The 24,813-nt window shown below is 38.8% G+C and overlaps 1 protein-coding gene across 1 annotated transcript; it reads right to left on the bottom strand.

The window, feature by feature from the left end:
- Window positions 1–5,547: 5,547 nt before the first annotated feature.
- LOC129260247 (protein kinase 4-like) lies at window positions 5,548–10,633 on the bottom strand. Its single transcript, XM_064099418.1, has 3 exons — window positions 10,560–10,633; window positions 8,254–8,600; window positions 5,548–5,986 (listed from the first exon to the last, which is right to left on the bottom strand). Exons 2-3 carry the CDS (start codon window positions 8,598–8,600, stop codon window positions 5,752–5,754), a joined length of 582 nt encoding a protein of 193 aa, XP_063955488.1. The 5' UTR covers window positions 10,560–10,633; the 3' UTR covers window positions 5,548–5,751.
- Window positions 10,634–24,813: the final 14,180 nt, after the last annotated feature.

The following is a 24,813-nucleotide window of genomic DNA, read 5'->3' as shown; positions in this document are numbered from 1 at the left end:
CCCGCGATCAGCGGCGGTGAGTATGAGGACAAGAGAGTGAGACCCTTTGCGTAGGGCTCTATAAAGGGAAACACGTGAGCTCGACCCCGTCAAACTCACGATTATCTGATCAGGGTGGAATCGTGGAATCGCGTCCACGTGCCCAAGAAGATGGAACCGTGGAATTGCGTCCATGTGCCTGAACGGCTTGATCAGAATTGGGTGACTTTTCTCATGAGAGATATCACGTCCCCCCTGTTTCTTGTGCCCTCTTCTGCCCCCCCCCCCCGGCGGGGCCAGCATAGAAGAGGAAGAAGAAGAAAATCTAGGTCGCTAACCCCGTTTCGCGGGCAGACCTTTCTTTCTGATTCTTGTGTTGATGGCCAGGCGTCGTAACTTACATGTTACACCAGAACGCCCTCGAGCATCATAGATTTCTGTTCTCATGCTCCCTGTCAGCTAAAACCACAGTGTCAAGCACCGGGCAGGTCAAGCAGACACTCGCCATCTCACACCTCGGAGAGTCGCTGGCAATGTCATGATTCATTGGCTCACGCACCTGCAAGGGAAATCCCGCTTATACGCAGGTGTTACCGACATACGGGCATTGCCCCCATTATGTCACCAGACCCCCGATAATTGTCGGTCAGGCGTCGCAACTCTCATATTGCGTCACACGCTCATGAACAGTGCGGGTCATTTCCCCCAAGCTATCAGCTTCAGCCGCCATGCTAAGCACTGTTCGGTTCAAGCAGACCCCTGCCATCTCACGCCGGGCCTTTATTGAATTGCTGGCCTGTTCACCTAAACGGTGACCCCCATTTCTATGCAGGTTTTTCCGACATACGGCTCTCAAGCTCCAACATGTCGGCAAGCTCTCGGTAACCTATAGCTGGGCGTTGCTTCCTTACAGGTTGCATCAATACGTCCCCGAGCAGGAAGGGTTCTTATCCCCGTGTTCTCCGTCATTTTAAACGGCCGCTACGCCACGGCTGGGCTTATCAGCAGTCTCACACCAGCCGCCGGCCTTTTCCTTGAAATTGCCGTCCCTTTCACCTGCATGGGTGATCTCTTGATATGTACAGGTGCTGCCGACGTATGGGTCTCATTCCCAGCAAGTCCGCAAGCCCCGAATTTTGCTGGTCGGACGCTACAGCCGCTTTTACTGCTTTCTATTGGTCTAATTGCTGGTGTCGGGCATTGAGATTTATCCTGCCAGCCCGCACTTTGGGAAGCTGTCAGCGAGTTTTCTGAATTTACGGCCTGTTCACCTGCATGGGTATCCTCCATTAATATGCAGGTACTCCCGATTTTCGGAATTCGCCCTCTACGTCGAGCTTCATAGTTTGACCGGGCATCGTTTACGGCGACGGCCCTATCAGCGGTAACTCTCTCTATTCTACCCCCCGGGTGGGCCCGTAGATTGGAGGTAAGAATTTCTTACATACCGCATGACTTCCTTCTCTCACAAGAATTTTGGGCTGTTTTCGAATAGGCAACGTATCACGCCAGCGGACCGTCCGCCTTGGCGACGGGACTGTCAGCTTTTGGCTTAAACCTCACTTTCGATATGAAAATGAAAGTTAGTAGAGTATCTCTCTTTACTTTTAATTTCTACTCTTCCATGTAAGGTTAGGGTCAGGGCTAGTATAGACACCCGTTCTCCAGCGACCGCCGCTGTGGAGAGCGACTCCGATATTAGCATCATTACCGTTCAGCGGTATGGCTCACTCTCTCGTAGCTCTGCCGAGATTATGAGCACGAATATCGCAGCTGAATGTCACGGCGATTAATAGTTCTCCTATACTTAGTAATCGCTATGCCTTCACTGCCTGGTGCGTTATGGTTATGATTAACCTGCTTGTCTGCATCCACACTGTACACCCAGAGGGAATCGGCTATTTAAATGCTAGATACCCCTCCCGTTGACATTCACAGCCTGTTCCCCGAGTCTTTCCCGGTCGGGTAAGCATCACCTCGGAGGAAAGTAACAGCGGCATATCTCATTAGATTGTCGTCTGTGTACGTGCGTTCAGGCTTGTTTCAAGACCCAGGCTTTTCTTGTCGGCATTGCTATGTCTGCTTCCTGGGCGCACCCACCCTGCCAGGTCGGCGAGTTCACACCAAACTGTTCGCCGCCAGGCCATCGGTCAACTCAAACAGTCTATCTGATAGACTGCCCTCTATGTGGGTCAAGCATGCGGGCATCTCCACCGCTTCCTCGTGTGGGAGTGGGTTACGGTCGGCACATTCACCGTGCCTGTTTGACGAGTTGTCTTCTTATTTTAGAAGCTTCTTCACTCAGCACACTTGAGTCGCCTCGCAGGCCACCTTCATCCTCCATCCATGCTATGATTGCGGCCATGGTCACTGTGCGACCGAGGATGATGTGATCGTGGCTAGATGTATGGTTATATGCATGTATGTGTATGTATGTATATGTATATATTTATATATATATATATATATGTATATATAAATACAATGCATTACCACTTTGCCTCATTAATATATATATATATATATATATATATATATATATATAAAACGATATTACATTCCGCGTGTTGGACATAGATGATATCAATGAGGCAAAGTGGTAATGCATTGTACTTAGTTCCAACTGAGTTTATTTTGAAGTCCAAATTTTCGACGTTAAACACACGTCTTCTTCAGGGATACTGTGAGCTTTATTGTATCCCTGGAGAAGAAGTGTGTTTAACGTCGAAAATTTGGACTTCAAAATAAACTCAGTTGGAACTAAGTACAATGCATTACCTCATTAATATATATATATATAGATATGCAGTTGAGGCCAGAAATTTACATTCACCCAGGAAATTCACACAAAAGTTGACACTTGCCAAACATCATAGAATTTACTGTATCTTATGAAATATTTGTGCTATCATGACAAATTTGATATCAAACAAATGAGTATGTCATGCCCCTTCATCACATTGCTTTGTCATCAGGAGTTGAAAAATATTTAGGTGTCATTTTTTCCCCAAGAATCTTCATATTTTAGACAAATTAAAAATAAAAACTTGACAATTTTTTTTTATATTTGTGCTAGTTACTTCTCAACACAAACATTTCAGATTACAATTTTTTGTTCAGTGGTGACGTATCATGATAGAAAATGTAATATTAATCATAGATTTGAATTTATATATTTCTATGAAACGATGTTTGAAAATATAATAACAAACAATAGAATGCATTTGGCATGAATATTAATTTGTTCCTTCAAAGAAAATTTCACCTGAAATATACTTAAATTGCAACGGCATCCCAATCATGTGAAAGAGCTTAATATGCTCTTTCATTTTGATACCAAATTCCTCATGGTAGTATTTATATTTCTGAAGATATAGTAAATTTTACGATGTTTGGCAAGCGAACAAATTTCACTGAATTCCATGGGTGAATATAAACTTTTGGCCTCAACTGTATATTTATATATGTATGTGTATGTATATTTTTATGTCTGTCTACCCACGATCGCCGCGACCCGCTATCTCTCGGGCCGACTGTGGATGAGTCCCTCAATGAAAGTGATTTACTTCACTGGAGCTTTCTTTTTAGAAGCTTAGATTCTCATCCCTCGTTGCTTAGGGCGTCAGTTTTGCCGCCCCCGCGACTTTCGGAACTCTTAATCTTACCGATATTGGACTGTTCCATGCTTCCACAACCGGCGCCGGGGGTGCTCACCCTTGCAATCACCAGAGAAACCAGGCCTTGTGGCTGTTGATTTTTGTAAACAACTGGTTCTCATCGCAGACTAAGGGAAATATTGGTGATTATTTTCCTCACGTCGTCATACTCCTTCGCTTGTTTCTTCAGGCGAGGACTTAGACAGTCTTAGCCAGTTGCCGTCCCTAACCTTGATAGGACAGGGCCGTTGTTACCTCATTTGATTCCGTCGGGAACGTAACTGTTGAGGTATCATGTCTGGTGATGACTGTTGGTTCAGATCGTCTTCTTGACCGACATCTCTTGATTGTCGCTTACACGTGAGGTCATGACAGGCATTTTTTCGCCAGCTCACCTCTTGCGTACACTCGCTGCGGCTAGGGATTTCCCCGTCCAGCGGACATCCATTGCAGCCTAGCCTTATTGGGCCTCACGCCGATGGTGGCTTGGGTCAAGCCACCTCCCACCTCTCCCGCCGCGGGTGCTACACCATCGGGCGGGTGCTATCTTATTACGGGAGAGATGGGATCCGGGGTCCTCTCTCGACTGCTCGCTCTATCACATGTTTATGTCGTGATGCGAGCCGTGTTTATTCTCGGACACATCCAGTTGAGCTGTTTGACCAGACTGTTCTATTCCGCATAGACAGTAGGTCCGTGGCAGTTTTCTTTTATTGGCAGGATGGCACTCGGTCGTTTTTCTCGACACATTGACTGCCTTACGAGTGGTTTACTTCAACCTTTACTCTCTGTCGTTCCATGTCCTTATGGGGCCGCTGGAAACGGCCTGCCACTGCTCCCTATCAGAATCCGCAGATGGTCCGTCTTCACGCATATGAGACAGAGATCGACTTCTGGGCGCTTTCCCCCACGCTGGGGCATCTGAGATATCTCGCATTCCTTACGTTAGCGTTGATACGGCTTGGCTTATTTTTATTCTTAAGCCGGTGACTCGACTTTGGCTTTTATTAGCCCCGTCTTTGCCTTCTCGGATTGATTTAACGATCATTTACTGAACCGTACAAGTTTCAGTCCTTCCGATCACGATTTTTGTCGAATTTTTCAACAAAGTCGGATCGTTTATTGATCATCGGCGATTATCATCCCACCGGTTCCGGATGATTAATACCTCCAATCCAAATCTTACAAGACTCGAGAGTTTTCTTCTCAAACGTCGAGCTTGTATGGTTTAGTCCGTCATGGCGCCTGTCGGTCGTTCTAGACGCTTGACTAACTCCATCATGGGTCGGTAATTAGGGCATCTTTCGTCTGTTTATCAGTCGAGATCCCTCCTTGTATCCGTTTATCTGTAACCATATACGGTACGTAGCTTTGCATACTTATGCATCGCTCCCGGACATTTGACGGGATTGGCGTAGATTACGCGTGACTTCCACGCCATGTAATCTAAAACCAGTCGTTCGCACTTGGTCCAATGGAGTTCCTTAACTCCCTCCAGGGGCCCGTTTCATAAAAAATTTGCCGCAGCGGCAACTCCCATTTTCTGCGGCAAATCTGTGTTTCTGCGGCAAATCTTAAAACAGCGTCAAGTTTCCGTTTCATAAAACTTTGCCGCAGATACTTTCTGCGGCAAATGACAATTTCAGCGGCAATATTTGACGCAGCTCAAGGAGCTGTGGCAAATGACAATTTCTGCGGCAAATTTGACGCAGCTATTTGAGCTGCATCAAATATTGCCGCAGAAACAGCTTTTTCATCAAAATACCAACAATTTTGAGGGCCTAAGAGCCATATTGGTCAATTTTTTGATGATTTTGATTTGATAAATTGCTTTTTGTCATTCTAAATAGAAAATACATGTATTTTTACTCATTGACAAATAAAAAGTAGATATTTATTGAATCATCATTCATTCTTTTTAAAGTCAAATTTATTTCAATAAATAGATACAGAGGGAACATACATTGTGTTCCTGCAAATTTACACTTTCAAAAAAGCTTTCCTTTATCCTGTAAAAGAATGAACAAATGATGTCTCATTTTGTAAAAGATGTTTCCTCATTGGCTTCTGAGTTTCAATTAAATTCATTTCATAAGTGCTGTTGTTGCTGCTGCTGTTAGTTTTTGCTGATGTGTTTGTTGAAACTCTTGCTGAAGTTGTGGTTGCTGTTAATGTTCCCGGAGTGGTTGTTGGACATCTTGATGTTGTTGAGGTTGCCGGTGTGGTTTTTGCACCTCCTGCAGAAATTGTTTATGCTGCTGTTGTTGTTGCTGTTGGTCAATGCTGTCGTTACATCTCCTGTGTGGTTGCTGCTGTTTTTGCTCCTGCTGCTGTTCATGTGATTGAAGTACCTGAAATAGAAATTAATTTATAATGCATATAAGCAAGATACCAAAGTTATTCCTAATTTCATTTTCATTGTTAACCCTTAATAGACTTGGGGGGGGGGGGGGTGGAGGCACCTTTCGATACTTTGCAAGATTTCTCCAAATGGACAAGATCCTCAGGCGCCCCCCGGGATGATCTACCAGAATAGCCTCACCTAGTAAGGTTTATTAACAGGATTTTGTACTCATTACATTCAGTTGATTTTGCATCAACTCAATTCATAAAATGAATGTAAAGGGTCTACCAGTAAAAAAAAATTATGTGAGCTTCTTTGGGTAATCTACCTGAGTCCTATTACTCCTTTACTGACAAATTAATAATTAAAAATATGATGAAGTGAATAACTAGCATCTATGTCTTTGCAGTAATTTGACATGTTGCATCTTAGGTGGTAGTGGTAGAAATGCAGAATATTCATATACCACTTTGGCAAGAGAAAGCAAGTCACATTATCTACCAATAATTGATATTGGTTTGTTGTTTTTGCAGCTGTAAAAGAAATATCATATATCAATTTAACACCTTGAACTTAGAGTTTAATTCTAAAATATGGACTGGATTCTTGACGAAGAGCAAATCAAGAAGACAAAAATCATTCAAATTGTTATCATGTGAAATACTTCCTATGCCAAAGTGAATCAGAATTATAATCAAGAGTGTTTAACTTACAGGTGAAATCACATTTCTAGGCTCTTTGTATGGCTCTCCAAACCCTTCAGTTGTTGATTTTGGCATGGCTTTCTGATACTACATGTATCTTGTGTCTTTCTGGAAATGTGGACAAAGCCTCACCTGAAGGAATAAATTAAATTGAAATTTTAAAAAAATGTTTGGCACTTTTTTTTCTCACATGTATACATTGCATGTATATCAAAAGAAAATAAGAGGAAACGTCATTTGACTACTAAGTTTTTATCATGGGGGGGGGGGGTAAAGGGATCAAGATGGGTTAATATGATGAACAAAAATGCAAACATGCAACAATAGATAATAATATATAAGGAATCTCTGGTTGAGAAACATCACTTCATATGCTATGCAATTGTTCCTCATAATTTATCTTGCACACACATGTACACGTAGTGAGGATGGGTGAGGGAGAGAGAGCGAGCATTGTCATCGTACATGCAAAAAGTATTAAATCCATCACTGGTGTATAGATGAGGGGGCAATGCCCCCCCCCCCCAATGTTTCATGACCAAGAAAAAAAAAAGGGAATGGGAAAGGGTGAAATAGTCTATTATTTTCTGATTACGTCAAAATCTTTCAAAAAAAAAATGATTTCTGTATTTAAAAGTTCAACAATTTTGCTCACTCCCTTCGCTCTCTTGCATCTTTGGAGAACTTTTGTTCCATCCACCATATTTAGCCCTCTCAAAATATTTGGCTCATTACGCCACTGAAATCCATTGTAAGAATTTTATATTTTAATGTAAACCTAATCTAACCCTAATACATGTAAGACTGCCAGGGTATTTTGGAGGCAGGGAAGATGGGCGGAAGGGGGGTGGGGGCCCTCAAGATCTTGACCGTTAATTGCGCGTTTGTCAAAAAATGCAACATGCCTGTCACAGATGAAAAAATTGTATATATGATCGTTCTAAAATTATTTAAATTTATTTGTAATTAATAAATTTTACTTATTCATGCATGAAATTAGAATTTGGCTGGAAATCTATAAACAAAGCCCTTGAAGTGTTTTCTTTTTCGTTCAGACACATAAACGTTAAATGATATCAAATTCCATTCATCTGTATTTTTTTTTTCTGAAGTATTTCTTTGTTGTTTTTTTAAACTTTTTTTTGATATTGTTGACAAAATTTTCTGATCATAAGCAACTTGAAAGTAATTGATTTTAATCAGTAAAAATAAAAATTACCGGTATGATACAATTATGAATTTTGGCTAGAAACAGAATTTGCATTGGATTTGTTCATGAAATCACATTTTAAAGCAATTCTGACATGTACTTACACAACGTTGCGTAATTACAGAACCGGGTACCCATGTGTCACAAATTTTGTCTGAAAACTCATGAATCTTTTAAAAAAAGGCATATAATGACGCGGCACCATCTTTCACGTTGTGGATTTATCGCGAAAATTTTTGAGCCCCCCCCCACCGCCTTTTTAGGGTTAAATCAGATTGCACATCATGATGGGTTTTACTGATATTCATTCTGCAACCCATATTTCAAAGACTATCCATCATATCTGACATTGATTTTTACCTGTGGCTGCATGTTAGTCTCTGCTTTTCTACAACTGTGGCCAAATATTCTGCAACAAGTTCATTAGATGGGCCCTTGGCATTTTTCTTATTGTAGGAGACCGGCAAGCCCTGGCTTTGAAGTTCCTGGTCTATCCTTCTCCAGCTGCAATATCTGGTCAGTTGAGGACTTGGGGGCTTTGTGTCAGGAGTGGTCTTGGTAGTGGCGGTGGCAATGGTGATGGCAGTGGCAGAAGCAGACTTGGTGGTGGTGGCATTAGTAGCACTGATGGTGGTGGTGACTGCAATTGCAGCATTGTTGATGGTGGTATACGCCTCATCACGACCAACATTTGCTCCTGCTGCCATCTACTATGTTTTAAGTAGAATAAACATTAAAACATTTTATCATTAACACATCAACTTCAGAACACTAGTATATTGATAATAAAACTTGTAGATATAGAAGTCAAAGCATAAAATGAACTTCCACAGAAGAGTACATGTACCTTCTTCTAATAGAATTTCAGACCACCTTGAGGATGTTATGCTCAAAGCAAGGTTTTTATTTGACAACATTGGTCAAAGAGGAACATGGATTTAAATCTCAGAATACAACTCGTATCATTGGTTGATCAATAGTACTGTACAATACCCCATTCAGATATACGTTGACCAGTTATTTCTTGTTGAAACACATATGTCTTTGTTATCAATCTTGTAGGGTATAGAGAGCATGCTGATTCTATAGCTATCAGTGTTGTGTACCGAGGACGGCCTCGGGACCAGAATTTGCGTCCTCGGCCTCGAAGCCTGATGTCTCGGCTCTGAGGCCTGACAAATGCAGTCATTTCCAGCACATAAATTGTGTCCATCATCAACGCAATGTGAATTTCTAATGCACACACTATTATTAGATCTAGATTCCACCCCACCCCCCCCCCTCTCTATAGATTATATATACCGGTAATATATATATATTTTGCCTGTTTTTTAAATTTATTCTATTTATTTATTTTCAATTTTTTACATTCATTTATTTTTTTTTCTTGAGGGGGGGTCAATGGTCAATTGAATTCAACAAAAAACATGCAAATTTTTTTAGCGGTCTCTGTCTCGGCTGACCCAGCCTAGGATACAACACTAATAGTTATGCATTTAGATATGATTCACACATAGAAGTGTTGTATTGTCTAAATTAAAAAAAAATGGTCTATTGAGAGACACATTCCTAACGTCGATGAATAAACTGTAAGCTCAAAAAAGCAAAAGTAGCCCAGGTATCGATCTGCCATTTTGTTTTCAATTTTGAAAGCAGGAGAACGAAAGCCACATAACTTTCGCCTTATTTGAGCTTACACTTTATGCATCGACGATAGTATTGTGTCTCGATAGATCTTCATCTATGTAATAGAGGCAAGTGCATAATTTTCCCCCTTTAATTTGGGGTGATATGGTGACCACAATTCTAGTGATTTTCTACCCCATTTGTCTGCCAACTAGCCCAGGAGCTGTCCGTGTATTACACCTGGGCTGCAGCCCGTACAGCGGGCAGCAGTTGCCTGGGTTGCTCGAGATCTATCACAAAATCAGATTTTGTATAGAGACTCTATAGAGTCTAGTTCTAGAAGTACTTAGATCCTCTAAAAAAGGCCCACATTTTTGCTAACTGACTCACAGCTTTAAAAAAAAAAAAATTTTGCCTTTTTTTTTATTACTGTCTGGCCACCAAACTGTTTATACTCGCAAGCCACCCACCCCCCCCTGAAAACTATAAGAAAAACAATCCCTCACAGTTACAGAGTACAATATTTGTGACAGTCACCCCCCCCCCCAAAAAAAAAAAAAAAAAAAAAAAAAAAAAAAAACATGCCAAAGCCGAGGCCAAACATGAGCGTGAACACCAATCAACACCCATCAATGCTCCTCGAGACTTGACTGTATTTTTGTCGCCCACAACAAACCAAGCCACAAAAAATAATGGCTCACTCTCACACAGCTGTTCACATATCGCACTGAATTAGGTAATTAAAGACTAAAGTCAGAAAGAAAGACAGATGCAACTCAAGTCGCAACGCCGCTCATTCGAGCTCCACCCCACACACATCAACACTACTGCCGTGTACTACGCCCAAGCTCCAGGATAGCTACCACTCGGCATCTCGATGATGCCTCCACGATATCCCCGGGCAAAATGCATGTTTACCTCGTAGAAAACGATGGAAATATGATATGTATTATCAATGTCATTCTTTCGGAAGTGATTTATTCATTACTTTATCAAATGATGTAATAATTGAATAAATACAATAATTAGAAAGTACTTACATCTCCGATTCAAATTTTACTTCAATTCTTTCACCATCAAAATTTTATCGCAGACGACGTGTGTGAAAAAAAAACCGGCTGTTAGCTGCAAATCAGGCTCGTTCACGAACTATTTTTCATTTATTTATTTTTATTTACGATAACAATTTGTTATTGCTTTTATGAAACGGATATTTGCAACTATGACAACTTGCCATTGCAATAACAAGATTTGTCATAGATATGGGAGATGTTACAGTTGCAAGTCAAAAGTTTTATGAAACGGGCCCCAGATCCCTTAACTTCTGGTAACTTTAGGAGTGGGCTATAAATGGGTGATTTTTGGTTTTACTGTGGGAACAGATTTTTTGTGTTCCTTTTACCTTATCTCAACATGAAATTACAATATTTTTTGTCTCGGGTCCGAGAAAAAAGTGTGCCGGGCCAAAATCCAAAATGGCTGCCAAAACCCCCCAAAATCACAGTTTTGGCCACAACTTTTTTATTTGGTGGTCATTTTCTCTGGTTTTGGTGTCTATTCATATGTTTTGGGGGGCAGGCAATTTGTTTTTTCCTATAATTAGTACTTTTAAACCATTATTTGTAGAGTTAAAAGGTAAGTATACCTAAATTTTCCCATTTTTGTAGCCTTTTTTCAGCCAAAAAGTAGGTTTTATCATCCTGGGGTTCTGGGATATTAGATGGTACGAGGTCAACAATAGCAAGCAGCTTCATGTAGCTATATTGCTTTTATTCCTCCACTTTTGGTTTTACGGATATTTCATGTTGAGATACATTACAAGGAATTAAAAAAAACTGTTGTCTTATTGAAATTACAAAAAAAAAGTATTTTTGACCCATGTATAGTCCGGGTCCTTGAAACGGTTTTCGATCAAACAATGTGGGTTCCCTGTTTCAACCCTTGTGTTGTCTTTGTTTGCCAATCTTCACACAATTCTCATCTCCGACCAGTCGCTTGAATTGTCACGCGAGCCGTTTGCGGCAGCTTCTCGGGACATCATCTCACGCTGGATTGTTGAAACGATCAAGTCAGCTGGTGATGATGTTCTCCTTACTGACACTAGGCCGAGGGCCCACGATACTAAAAGTATCGCTACTTCTTGGGTTATTTTTAATGAAGTCGTAGACGACATCTAGAGAGCCGGCTTTTGGCACTCTCCGAATTCCTTCACTTCCTCTTACTTAAAGGTCAAGTCCACCTCAGAAAAAGTTTGTTTTAATCAAAAGAGAAAAAGCAGACAAGCATAATGCTGAAATATCAGAATCGGATGTAAAATAAGAAAGTTATGACATTTCGAAATTTTGCTTATTTTTCACAAAATAGTTATATGCACAATTTAGTCACATGCATATGAGAGAATTTCTTTTGTTTTTTATTGTTTGAATTATACAATATTTCAATTTTTACAGATTTGACAATAAGGACCAACTTGACTGAACCATATAATGTTAAGCAATGGTAACTCCACATGTTCAGTGAGAAATAAAACTTTGTTTCACAGGAAAGTGAGGAGAAAATTAGAATATTTCATATTTCAAATAATAAAATACAAAAGAAAAAGTGAGTGAGTGATGTCATCAGTTCCCTCATTTGCATACCAATCAGGATGTGCATATAACTATTATGTGATATTAAGCGAAGCTTAAAAATGTCATAACTTTCTTATTTTACATCCGATTTTGATGAAATTTTCAGTGTTATGCTCGTTGGATTTTTCTCTTTTTATTCAAATCAAGTTTTTGTTGGGGTGGACTTGTCCTTTAAAGGACATTCCTTTGGGTGAGGCCTTTTTTTGCCTCCTCTGCCTTTAAGGCAGCGGCCTCCGTGTCTTCATCTCCCTATTTTTTGCGCACTTTTCTTTTTTCTAGACATGCTTCCCTTCACGTTGAATCCGTGTTGGTCTAGTACATTTAAATCAGATAAATATATCCCAGTTATTGACAGTGAATTATGAAAATACCGTTATATTCTTATTCATGAGATAACTGGATATGTTCATTTGAACCCTCCCACCGGCCCCTCGCCTTGCGTGGCAACATGTCTTGCGTTCAGGCTCATAAGAGGAAATGGACGCCAATTTGCGCGATGATCTTGGGATATTGCATGCGTAGGGAGATGCAGCGCGCGCAGGAAAAATTGTGTACTTTTATTTGGCGTGCAAGTTAATCGTAATGCACTAGCAAATCAAATGAATATATCCAGTTATCTCGTAAATAAGAAAATAACGGTAAGTATTTTCATATCAAGTATCACTGAACATCCTGTGTGAGTTTCAGGTCACATGTCCAAGGTCAATGGACTTTGGCCATGTTGGGGGTATTTGTTGAATAATCATCATAACTCTGAAGTGTATGGATCTAGTTCATAAAACTTGGACATAAGAGTAATCAAGTATCACTGAACATCTCATGCAAGTTTCAGGTGACATGACCAAAGTTAATGGTCATTTAAGGTCATTGAACTTTGGCCATTTTTGAGGTAATTATTCGATTGCTGTCATAACTTTCATAAGTTTAGAGATATATACGTAACTGTAGTTTATAAAATGTGGATATAGGGGTAATCGAGTATCACTGACAAGTCTTAGGTCGCATGATCAAGGTCAAATGTTATTTATTGTCAATGAACGTAGTATTGCATCATTATATGAATTACATAGGCGGCGGAAGCGGGGGGGGGGGGGGAGGGGGGTCCTGTCATCCATGAATTTGAGGTGGGGGGATGGACCCCCCCTAAAATTTCTGTTGATAACTTTTTTTTTCTTTTTCTTTTGCTTGTCAATTTTGTTTCCTGCGTCACCTTCTAAAATGTGTGTGGTCCCCCCTAAAATTTTGGTTGATAACCTTTTTTTTGCTTTTTTTTGCTTGTCCAATTTTTTTACCTGTGTCCATCCCAAATTTCAGGTGGAACCCCCCTAAATGGTTTTGCTTCCGCCGCCAATGATGAATTGTAGTGAATAATTATTTCATAGTAGTTTCCAAAGTCAGCAATGCTGCTATATTGAATAGCACAATGCAGGTGAGACTGCCAGAGGCGCTCCATGTGTTGTTTGAAATAATCATTGTAAAAGTTTTTATTGTCTCACCTGCATAGCAGAGTGAGACTATACATGTACATGTAGGCGCCGCTTTTCCGACGGCGGCGGCGGCGGCGGCGTCAACACCAAATCTTAACCGAAGGTTAAGTTTTTGAAATGACAGCATAGCTTAGAAAGTAGATGGACCTAGTTCATGAAACTTGGCCATAAGGTTAATCAAGTATTACTGAACATCCTGCCTGAGTTTCATGTCACATGACCAAGGTCATTTAGGGTCAAGGAACTTAGACCGTGCTGGGGGAATCAACATCAAAATCTTAACCTACATGTAAGGTTAAGTTTTTGAAATGTCATCATAACTTAGAAAATATATGGACCTAGTTCATGAAATTTGGACATAAGGTTAATCCAGTATTACTTAACATCCTGCATGAGTTTCACATCACATGACCAAGGTCAAAGGTCATTTAGGGTCAATGAACTTTGGCCAAGTTTGGGGTATCTGTTGGATTACCATCATAACTTTGATAGTTTATGGATCTGATTCATGAAACTTGGACATAATAGTAATCAAGTATCACTGAACATCTTGTGCAAGTTTCAGGTCACACGATTAAGGTCAACGGTCATTTAGGGTCAATGAACTTTGGCCAAATTGGGGGTATTTGTTGAATTACCATGATAACTTTGAAAGTATATTGGTCTAGTTCATAAAACTTGGACATAAGAGTACATGTAATCAAGTATCACTGAACATCCTGTGTGCATTTCAGGTCACATGACCAAGGTCAAAGGTCAATGAACTTTGGCCGTAATGGGGGTATCTGTTGAATTACCATCATAACTTTGAAAGTTTATGGATCTGACTCATGAAACTTGGACATAAGAGTAATCAAGTATCACTGAACATTCTGTGGGAGTTTCAGGTCACATGACCAAGGTCAAAGGTCAATGGATATTGGCCATGTTGGGATATTTGTTGAATTACCGTCATAACTCTAAGTATATTGGTCTAGTTCATAAAACTTAGATATAAGAGTCGTCAAGTATCACTGAACATCTCATGCGAGTTTCAGGTCACATGACCAAAGTCAAAGGTCATTTAAGGTCATTGAACTTTGGCCATTTTAGAGGTAATTATTAGATTGCTGCCATAACTTTCAAAGTTTATAGATATAGTGTATAAAATGTGGATATAGGGGTAATCAAGTATCACTTACCAGTTTTAGGTCACATGATCAAGGTCCAATGTCAATGAACGTACAGTATTGTATCATTATATGAATGGTGTTTTTTGTGAATAATTAGTTAAATGGTGTTTTTCAAAGTCAGCACTGCTGCTATATTGAATCGCGTGATGCAGGTGAGACCGCCAGAGGCATTCCACTTGTTTGGATAATAACACGTTTTCTATGTTGTATACGTGGAATAGGTAGTAAATTGATTGGAGCTTTTAATTTCCTTTAACCTATAAGGTCATGACTTGGCACTTAAAGTTCTTCTTCATCTCCTTCACTGGAGCGGTCAGGAGATGTGGCAGACAAACCAACATGTTTTGAATCGATGGATCGCTACCATGGCAACAGAGTTCCAACAAAATCAAGTAAGAAATCTCTCACAACATTTCACAACAAAATGTTAAGTACATGTAGTTTTCTAGCTTACAATAATTGAAAATTGAAATTGTATGTATTATAACTTTTCTGGTAAATGTGGAGTTCCTCCCCTTACTTTCCTATACTCAGATAGTAGTACCTTGTTCTTTGATTCAAAGTCACCTAGCAGCCCATATAATAGTACCTTGAACATGCAGAGGAGATCTGAAGGAGAAGGTGACTTTGTGAACCAAGGGTGCGTGGAGAGGGATACCACTGAAGTCGTTCAGAAATGTTCACAGTAGTAGACTTGTTAAGAGGTTGAACGCTGCATTTTTGAGTACAAATGTCCCACTTGGCACAAATGTTCCTTGAGTCAAAAGAAAAATTTTCATCCAAAGAGACACGCTGTATCTATGCAAATAAGCAAGTAATTTGCATAAATTTGCATATTATGTCGATATAGTAAAAACAAGTATTTCAGAATATATATTTAACCAGAACTGCCCTAAAGTTGGACATAAAGACTTAGGGTAAGAAAGGGAAGAAAATTGTCATAAAATAATTGGGATATCCTGTTTATTATTACCTAATTTACATAAATTATGCAAATTATAATTTAAAACAGAGTATTTTTTCATGAATCCTGAACTGTTTTATAAAAAACAGCAACTAATACACAATGTCAACATTCTACATGAAAGAGAATATATTAGCGAAAATATCGATATGCTTCATGACAGTATTAGTGTCTTAATTTGCTTAGAAAGAGGGCAAATATGTCAAAATGTATGACGTGATATTGCGCTAAAACGAGACCAAAACAATCTCTATGTCACAGTCACACTCACGAATCGGACAATAAAGCGATCAATGGTATGTCATTCGAGATAACACAATCTCAACACAATAGCTTCCATCGGCTTCTCGTATCGCTTTTGTTGGTGTGTCTGCCACACCATAATCTATGATACATACGGACAAAATGCATTTCGGTATCGGTAAAACACTATTAATTTTGTTTTATTTGTTTCTAATTTGTTTCTCTTGGAAAATTTACAGGAGACATTACTTTGCAGGTTACTGCTTTAATGAAACTCTGGCACATGAATCATGACGAATGTATCCTACCTCAATCCATATTTTAACTTTATTAAAATATATATCTTTTTGGAGACCCCGAGGTGGCAAAACTGCATCCCTCTGCTTTCCCGCCACTTTACAAAACCAGTTTGACTTGTATAATCGACTTGGAAAAGACAGATGTATGAGACATCAGTCAACATGTTTCCTGAAGAAAGTTTTTTTTTGTTTATTTAAGCCTACGCCCACGGGAGCCCTCCGAATTTACCCCATCCCCTCTCCGTATTTCGACTTTAAATTAAAAAAACCATCGGCAAGGCAAATTGCGTTTTTTTGGTATAATAAAGCAACTTTTATATCTATATTTTTATATTTACATTCATCATTATTATTATTATTATTATTATTATTATTGTTCTGCCATTTGTAATAGTGCTCTAGCACAGTAAAGGCTATAACCCAACAGGAGCATGCCTAGGATACCCTCTCCCTTTTTGGTTTTATGTATTCAAATATAGTTTATTATCTTTAGAACTCTTAAAAGATTACTTTTGTTTGTATTGATATCTTGGTATAGATTGAGGAGAAAATACTCTACAACTGACATGTAGAGGAGCTGTGGTACATTGAAGAACAGCCACACAGCCCTTTATTGATTCCACTCTATGTTAAATTTAAATATTTTTAGAGCCCAATCGGAAGAAAGATGCATTTCTACTACACAAAGTAAAGCCACTTTGCATTCTCCTCTTGAAAAAAAAAAAAACATAGAAGGCATTGTTTTATATCTCATAAAATAAGTTCGTGTACGTGACGGTGGCCTGTCGAAGTTGCCCAACCGTTTATTTTGTTTCGACAATATATATTTAGAATATCGTCTAAATGAAACCCTCATCTGGAAAAGGGCACTTATTAAAGGCAGCATCTACATTATATAGAGGAGGCTCTGGCACTGGGAAGAGGGGGCTGAAGCTTGTTAAATTTCTTCGGACCAAGATTTTACATTGAAACTTTTTTGCTTTTCAAATTTACATCAAGAAATTTAACAAGCAAATAAACAAAATTGATTGCACTACAAAATGAAGGGGTTTTTTTGGTAACGTTCCTTTTTTTTTCGTTTTGTCACATCTGCCGGAATTCCAGGGGGTGCTGTCTATGGAGAATAACACACGCAGCACAGCCCCCCCCCCCCCTTTAGAAAAATCTTGTGGGTGCTTCAGCCTCCGCTTCCAAGTACCAGGGCCTCCTCTATATAATGTAGATGCTGCCTTTAATAAGTGCCCTTTTCCAGATGAGGGCTTCATTTAGACGATATTCTAAATATATATTGTCAAAACAAAATAAAGGGTTGGGCAACTTCGACAGGCCACCGTCATGTACACGAACTTATTTTATGCGATATAAAACAATGCCTTCTATGTTTTTTTTTTCAAGAGGAGAAAGTAAAGAGGCTTTACTGTGTGTAGTAGAAATGTATCTTTCTTCCGAATGGACTCTAAAAATATTTAAATTTAATATAGAGTGGAATCAATAAAGGGGTATTTTAGAGCTTACGTGTGGCTTTTCTTCAATGTACCACAGCTCTTTTACATGTCAATTGTAGAGTATTTTCACCTCAATCTATTCCAAGATATGAGTTCTAAAGACAATAAACTATTTTTGAATACATAAAACCCAAAAGGGGAAAGGGTATCCTAGGCATGCTCCTGTTGGGTTATAGCCTTTACTGTGCTAGAGCATTATTACAAACTGCAAAACAACAACAATAATAATAATAATAACAATAATAATAATAATAATAATAATAATAATAATAATAATAATGATAATAATAATATTAATATAGATAAATATGAAATATAGATATAAAAGTTGCTTTATTATACCAAAAACGCAATTTGCCTTGCCGGTGGCTTTAAAACACGATGGTTTTTTTTTATTTAGTGTCGAAATACAGAGAGGGGATGGGGTAAATTCGGAGGGCTCCCATGGACGTAGGCTTAGTTAAATAAATAAAAAAAACTATCTTCTGGAAACATGTGAACTGATGTCTCATACATCTGTCTTTTCCAAGTCGATTATACAAGTCAAACTGGTTTTGTAAAGTGGCGGGAATGCAGGGGGATGCAGTTTTGCCACCTCGGGGTCTCCAAAAAGATATATATTTTAATAAAGTTAAAATATGGATTGAGGTGGGGTACATTTGTCATGATTCATGTGCCAGAGCTTCATTAAAGCAGTAACCTGCAAAGCAATGTCTCCTGTAAATTTTCCAAGAGATACAAATTAGAAACAAATAAAACAAAATTAATAGTGTTTTACTGATACCGAAATGCATTTTGCCCGTATATAACATAGATTACGGTGTGGCAGACACACCAACAAAAGCGATACGAGAAGCCGATGGAAGCTATATTGTGTTGAGATTGTGTTATCTCGAATGACATACCATTGATCGCTTTATTGTCCGATTCGTAAGTGTGACTGTGACATAGAGGTTGTTTTGGTCTCGTTTTAGCGCAATATCACGTCATACATTTTGACATATTTGCCCTCTTTCTAAGAAAATTAAGACACTAATACTGTCATGAAGCATATCGATGTTTTCGCTAATATATTCTCTTTCATGTAGAATGTTGACATTGTGTATTAATTGCTGTTATTTATAAAACAGTTCAGGATTCATGAAAAAATACTTTGTTTTAAATTATAATTTGCATAAATGTAAATTAGGTAATAATAAACAAGGATATCCCAATTATTTTATGACAATTTTCTTCCCTTTCTTGCCCTAAGTCTTTATGTCCAATTTTAGGGCAGTTCTGGTTAAAAATATATTCTGAAATACTTGTTTTTACTATATCGACATAATATGCAAATTTATGCAAATTACTTGCTTATTTGCATAGATACAGCGTGTCTCTTTGGATGAATCCTTTTCTTTTGACTCAAGGAACATTTGTGCCAAGTTGGACATTTGTACTCAAAAATGCAGCGTTCACCCCTTTTTTTGCAGTTAACAAGTCTACTACAGGTGCAAGTCCATGTAGAGCCTTGTAATTGATGAGAAGTTTTAAAGAGGCTATCCAAATTCGTCTACATCCTAATAATGTCAACAGGGATAACGGCATTGACATCCCCGAAGAGTGGCTTCCGACCATTCACCGGCATGCGCCCCCTACGACCGCCCAATGCTCACCGGTCGACCGCCCTCCGACGTCCGCATCTAACCACATTAGTATTTACACAGCTGCCGCCATTTACTCCTCGACGTCCGCAAATCGCCCGCTTCCCACGCCGTTGACGGGATTTCCCCGACGTCCGCAAGCCCCCCGGTGATCGCACCGTCCGCGGCGTCTGATTGGTTGGTTGCGCCGAGCAATCATACCACGGCGGTTCCGGCACCTACTGCCCGCAGCCTACGAATAGCATGCCTGATGGTGCAATCCACCCATTATGTTCACACTCGCCTTCTTCTTGGGTAGCTTGCTGTTAATACAGCAGCTACATGAAGTCAAGCACACTTGCACAGCCAGCGTTGCATTGTACAACTACAAGGCTCATATTCCTTCTCCGAATGGAAAGAACTTTTATCATCTGAAGTATTTACGAGCCAGTATACATTACTACAGCAACTGTGAATCAACATTTAACATTGAGCTCCTCAAATGCGGTGATATACACCCCAACCCTAGGCCGACAAACCAAAACCAAAGTCAACCCAGCAATCGTACTGTATTTAAATATTCAATTCAAGATTTATATAACCTACGTCAAAGAAATAGCTACAGGACCGTTCCGCCAGCGACATGGAAAGTGATAAAGGACCTCGGGATCACACCAAAACCACTACGCAAGCGAGGAAAACGAGCTGGTTCTAGGAAGCATCCTAAATCTTGTCCCAGACCGTACCAGGGGCAAGGCATACCTGTACTTATCGGACAACGCCTTTTACCTTCACAACGCAAACCTCGCCCAGCATGTTTTACTACAATCACGCCGATGCAACACGACAACGCTGCTCATCAGAGTCACCATGGCTACGACGTCCCAACCCTGCTACTACTCAACGCCAGATCACTGAGGAATAAGATCGACGAATTGTCAACAATCATTCAGGAATATAAGGTGGACATAGCAACGATTACCGAAACATGGTTTAGTCCATAAGAACCCCTTGATATGTTCTCAATACCGGAGTTTTGCTTATATTCAAAACCCAGGGAAGATCGATTAGGGGGAGGAGTCGCGGTCTACGCAAAACATCATCTTCAAGCGAGGATAATCGATGTACCTACACCTAAAGGAGTTGAAACTTTATGGATCTACATGATACCCCAAAGACTTCCAAGGGAAATTAGCGGACTGATACTCTGCGTGATTTACTTCCCTCCAAGGAACCCCAACAAGCAGCAGTATGTTGATCACCTTCTCTCCACCCTGGACAGTCTTTTGCTTCGCTATCCAGAATCTGGGATCTCAGTAGTAGGTGATTTCAATGATTTAGATATTAATTTCTTACTTGAAAATAACAAATTCAAACAAATTGTTACTCAACCAACCCGAGAGGGCAATATTCTTGATATGATTGTAACCACTATAGACCCATTGTACCAAGAAACCAAAATATTAGCCCCTATTGGCATGAGTGATCATAACTTTATCCCTTGGATACCCAAAGAAAAGGCTCATCGTATTAATCAAGTTAAGAAAAGAATTGTTCGCCCGATTCTTGACAGTGGCAAAAGAGCTTTTGGTAGTTGGTTAACTAAGTTTACTTGGGAAGAAATGTATAAAGAAGATGATCTATCTTTGAAATGTCAAATGTTATTAGATACTACATGTATGATGACTCACTTAGATATTCACATTCCGACAAAAGAGATTCGAATGCATTGTAGAGATAAGCCTTGGATCAATGCGGAAGTCAAAGATGTTAAACATCAAAGACAGCAAGCTTTCAGTAACAACTCCCAAAGTCTGTGGCGTTATTTAAGAAACAAAGTGATACGCTTAATCAGACAAAGGAAAGTTGCATATTATAATACCAGAGTTAGAAATTTGAAAACTAGTAATCCAGCAGCATGGTACAAACAGATTCGGATTTAAACCAACACTCACAAAAAACATAGCCCAATCCATATTCCGAATATTGACCCAAATGATCCTAATCATTATAAAAATATTGCTAATTATATTAATCAGCATTTCTTGAACGTTTAAATAGAAATGAATTACCTGTTTATTTACCATCTCAGAAAACCTGCCCTATTGTACAACCTTACGAAGTATATAAACAATTGAAAATTTTGAACCAACAAAAATCTGGTATAAGTGATGACTTACCCGTCCAAATTATTCGTGAGTTCGCCTTGGAATTGTGTTCACCACTAACTGATATCTTGAACAATTCCTTTTACCGGTCTGTTGTACCATGTCAGTGGAAACGCTCTGAGATTATACCCATTCCTAAATGTTTACCAGTAACAGTGCAGAACTTAAGACCAATAGCATTAACTAGCTATTTTGCAAAAATAGCGGAGTCGTTCATATGTAAATGATTATTAGAAGATATATCAGATCACATTGATGTTAACCAATTTGGAAACAGACAAGGGCTATCAACAAATCATTACCTAGTTCGATTGCTCCACCAATTGTATGAAAATGCAGAAAAATCCCAATCTATATCAACACTCATTTTTACAGACTTCTCAAAAGCTTTCGACAGAATAAATCACAATATCCTTGCAAAAAAATTACTTAACCTTGAAGTTAGACCGTGTCTTATTTCCTGGATTTTGGACTTCCTCGAAAATCGACGACAACGAGTCAAATACCTTGGTCAGTTTTCAGATTGGTCAGTGTCACATGCAGGTGTAGCTTGGGCCTATTCTCTTTCTAATAATGATTAATGATGCATGTATAAAATCTCAAATTCCATATTTTAAATATGTTGATGATCTCACACTGGTTGAAAGTCGCATACAATTACAACCATCCAAACTTCCAAATACGCTTACTGAATTTAACCAATGGTCTGTTAGCAATAACATGACACTTAATCCATCTAAATGTCAGTGCATGCATATAACTTTCTCTAAAAATATTGTTGATCAAAGTCATATTTTCATTGGAAATAAATGCTTGAGAACAGTGCAAGAAGCTAAAATATTAGGTATAATTGTTCAGTCTAACTTAAAATGGGATAGTCATATTTCAGACCTATTACGTCGTAATAAAAAACTATATATGCTTCGTTGTCTCAAAACGTATAAATTACCACTTTGCGATTTAATAACTGTATATACATGTAAGGGTTACATTAGGCCAATTTTGGATTTTGGAGTACCAGTTTTTAATGGAAACCTAACACAAAACCAAATTTCCTGTTTAGAACGTATTCAGTCAAGAGCATGCAGAATTATGCTAGGTGAAGAATACACTAATTATACTGATGCTTTGGAAGTGTGTTCTTTACAATCTTTATCTGAAAGACGAAAACAATTGTGCATGAACTTTGCTGTATCCCTTGCCAACAGTCCACTTTGTAACCATTGGCTACCTCTCAACAACGATGTTGATTACTAATTGAGGAGAAGACCTAAATATTGTCAGTTTCATTGTAAAACCAAACGTTTTCTAAACAGTCCATTGCCTTACTTTATGAATTTACTAAACGGTAATTTGAAATAAGCTTGTATTGTTCCTTAGTCAGGATCTGAATGTTAGTTGCTGGGCGTTGGGGAGACCCACAGTCACCCATCCCACGTGGTACGTTCACAGGAGCCTCGCCCTCCTACTTTTCGCTCTAGTGACAGAGAGCGAGGGGTGGGAGGATTGGGCGGGTCTGGTGCACGCGCCGTATGGGATGGGTGGCCGTGGGGTACCGCCGAGGAACGGCTTTATTTATTTATTTATTTATTTCAAATATTTAAAAGAAGGGTAGCTCAATCAGCAACAAGCTGGTTTTCGTTGAGGCCCTTCGTGAACAAACACAAATATAAAACATGGTAACATATTCAAGTATAAACAAAGAATAGAGCATAAATACTAATATTGAAGAAAAAAAAATGAAATGAAATAAGCATAATTAACTATGGAAAATAACAGAACAAATAAAATATGATACCGTACAGATGTTACCTAAAACTAAACGAAAACATTATATACACATGAAAAGAGATAAAATATGTACAAAATGAGGAGAAAGAATAAAATAGATTCCACCATTAGTCCCTATTACATATTAAAGGTTTTTTCCCATTTAGCCATTTCCCGTTTGAACTGTTTAATGTTTTCTATGAATCGGAGGTGTTCGGGTAGTTTATTCCAATGTAATGGGCCTGTGACAAAAAATGATTTCTGATAAAAGGTTGTACGAGCATATGGCACCCTGATTATCATCTTATTTGTGCTTCTAGTTGTTCGGGAGGATATTTTCTCTATATAAATAAACTTATCACAAAGCACCTGGGGAGCAGCTTCGTGTAAACATTTATGAACCATTAAGCGAGATGCTCTAAAAAAGACATTGCGTATTTTGGGCCAGGATAATATTTTGAAAATTTGTTCAGATGGAGTTTCCCAAGAGAAGTTAGATACCATGTATGCTGCCCTCTTATGTAATCTCTCTAACTTACTGTGATTAATTTCAGATCTTTCCGACCAGACGGTACAGCAATACATTATATGGGGCATTACAAAAGCCCAATACAGCTTATTCAATTGTGCTTTATCAAAATACTGTTTACAGCGGCGAATAGTTCCTAGTTTTTGTTTTACAATTAAAGATATGCTGTCAACGTGTTTTTTAAAGTCGAGATTGTTATCTATGATAACTCCTAAACATTTATATTCATTTACACATTCCAATTGACATCCATTTAACACTATCGATAGCATATTGCTGTCTAGTGACCTTAGCTTTTGTTTTGATCCTAGTAGCATCGTTTTGGTCTTGTCACTATTCAAAATCAAATTGTTTTTATTGAGCCAAGAGTCCAAATCCCTAAGAGCTTTTGACAGTTTTAGCTCAACCTCTTGAGCTGCCGGCTGCCGGCGTTCAGATCTTGACTAGTTATTTAGTTACCCGGTTGATATACACACAAACCTCTGCTGTGCAAGTCGTGTTATGCTAATACATCGCGCCTGATACCAATTTGTTTATTATTATTATTAGTTTATAAGCTTGTGATGAAAATTTTACAATTTTACCATTTTAGAACTTTTTAAACTCAAACATATAATTGAATAGGTTTACAGGTGTTTTTGTAATGCTTTAATGCATGTATTTCACATTGTAACAACTAAAAGGAAACGATGTTTGGATTTTTATACCAATATTTCACTAATTTTTATCAAAATTTCTGTACGTGGTGGAAGACATTTATATCATTTTACAAAACTACGTCTTCTTTTATATTTTAAGTAAATGTTTTCAGGTTTGAGCAGGACGGATTCTTGGGACGAGCGATCACTCTCCCCCCCGCATACTTTTTTTTAAAAATCCTTATGTTTAATGAGTGCAAGGTGCCA

This window comes from Lytechinus pictus, chromosome 5, assembly GCF_037042905.1.
Source record: "Lytechinus pictus isolate F3 Inbred chromosome 5, Lp3.0, whole genome shotgun sequence".
NCBI lineage: Eukaryota > Metazoa > Echinodermata > Echinoidea > Temnopleuroida > Toxopneustidae > Lytechinus > Lytechinus pictus.
This window is presented reverse-complemented; position numbering and strand designations above follow the sequence as displayed.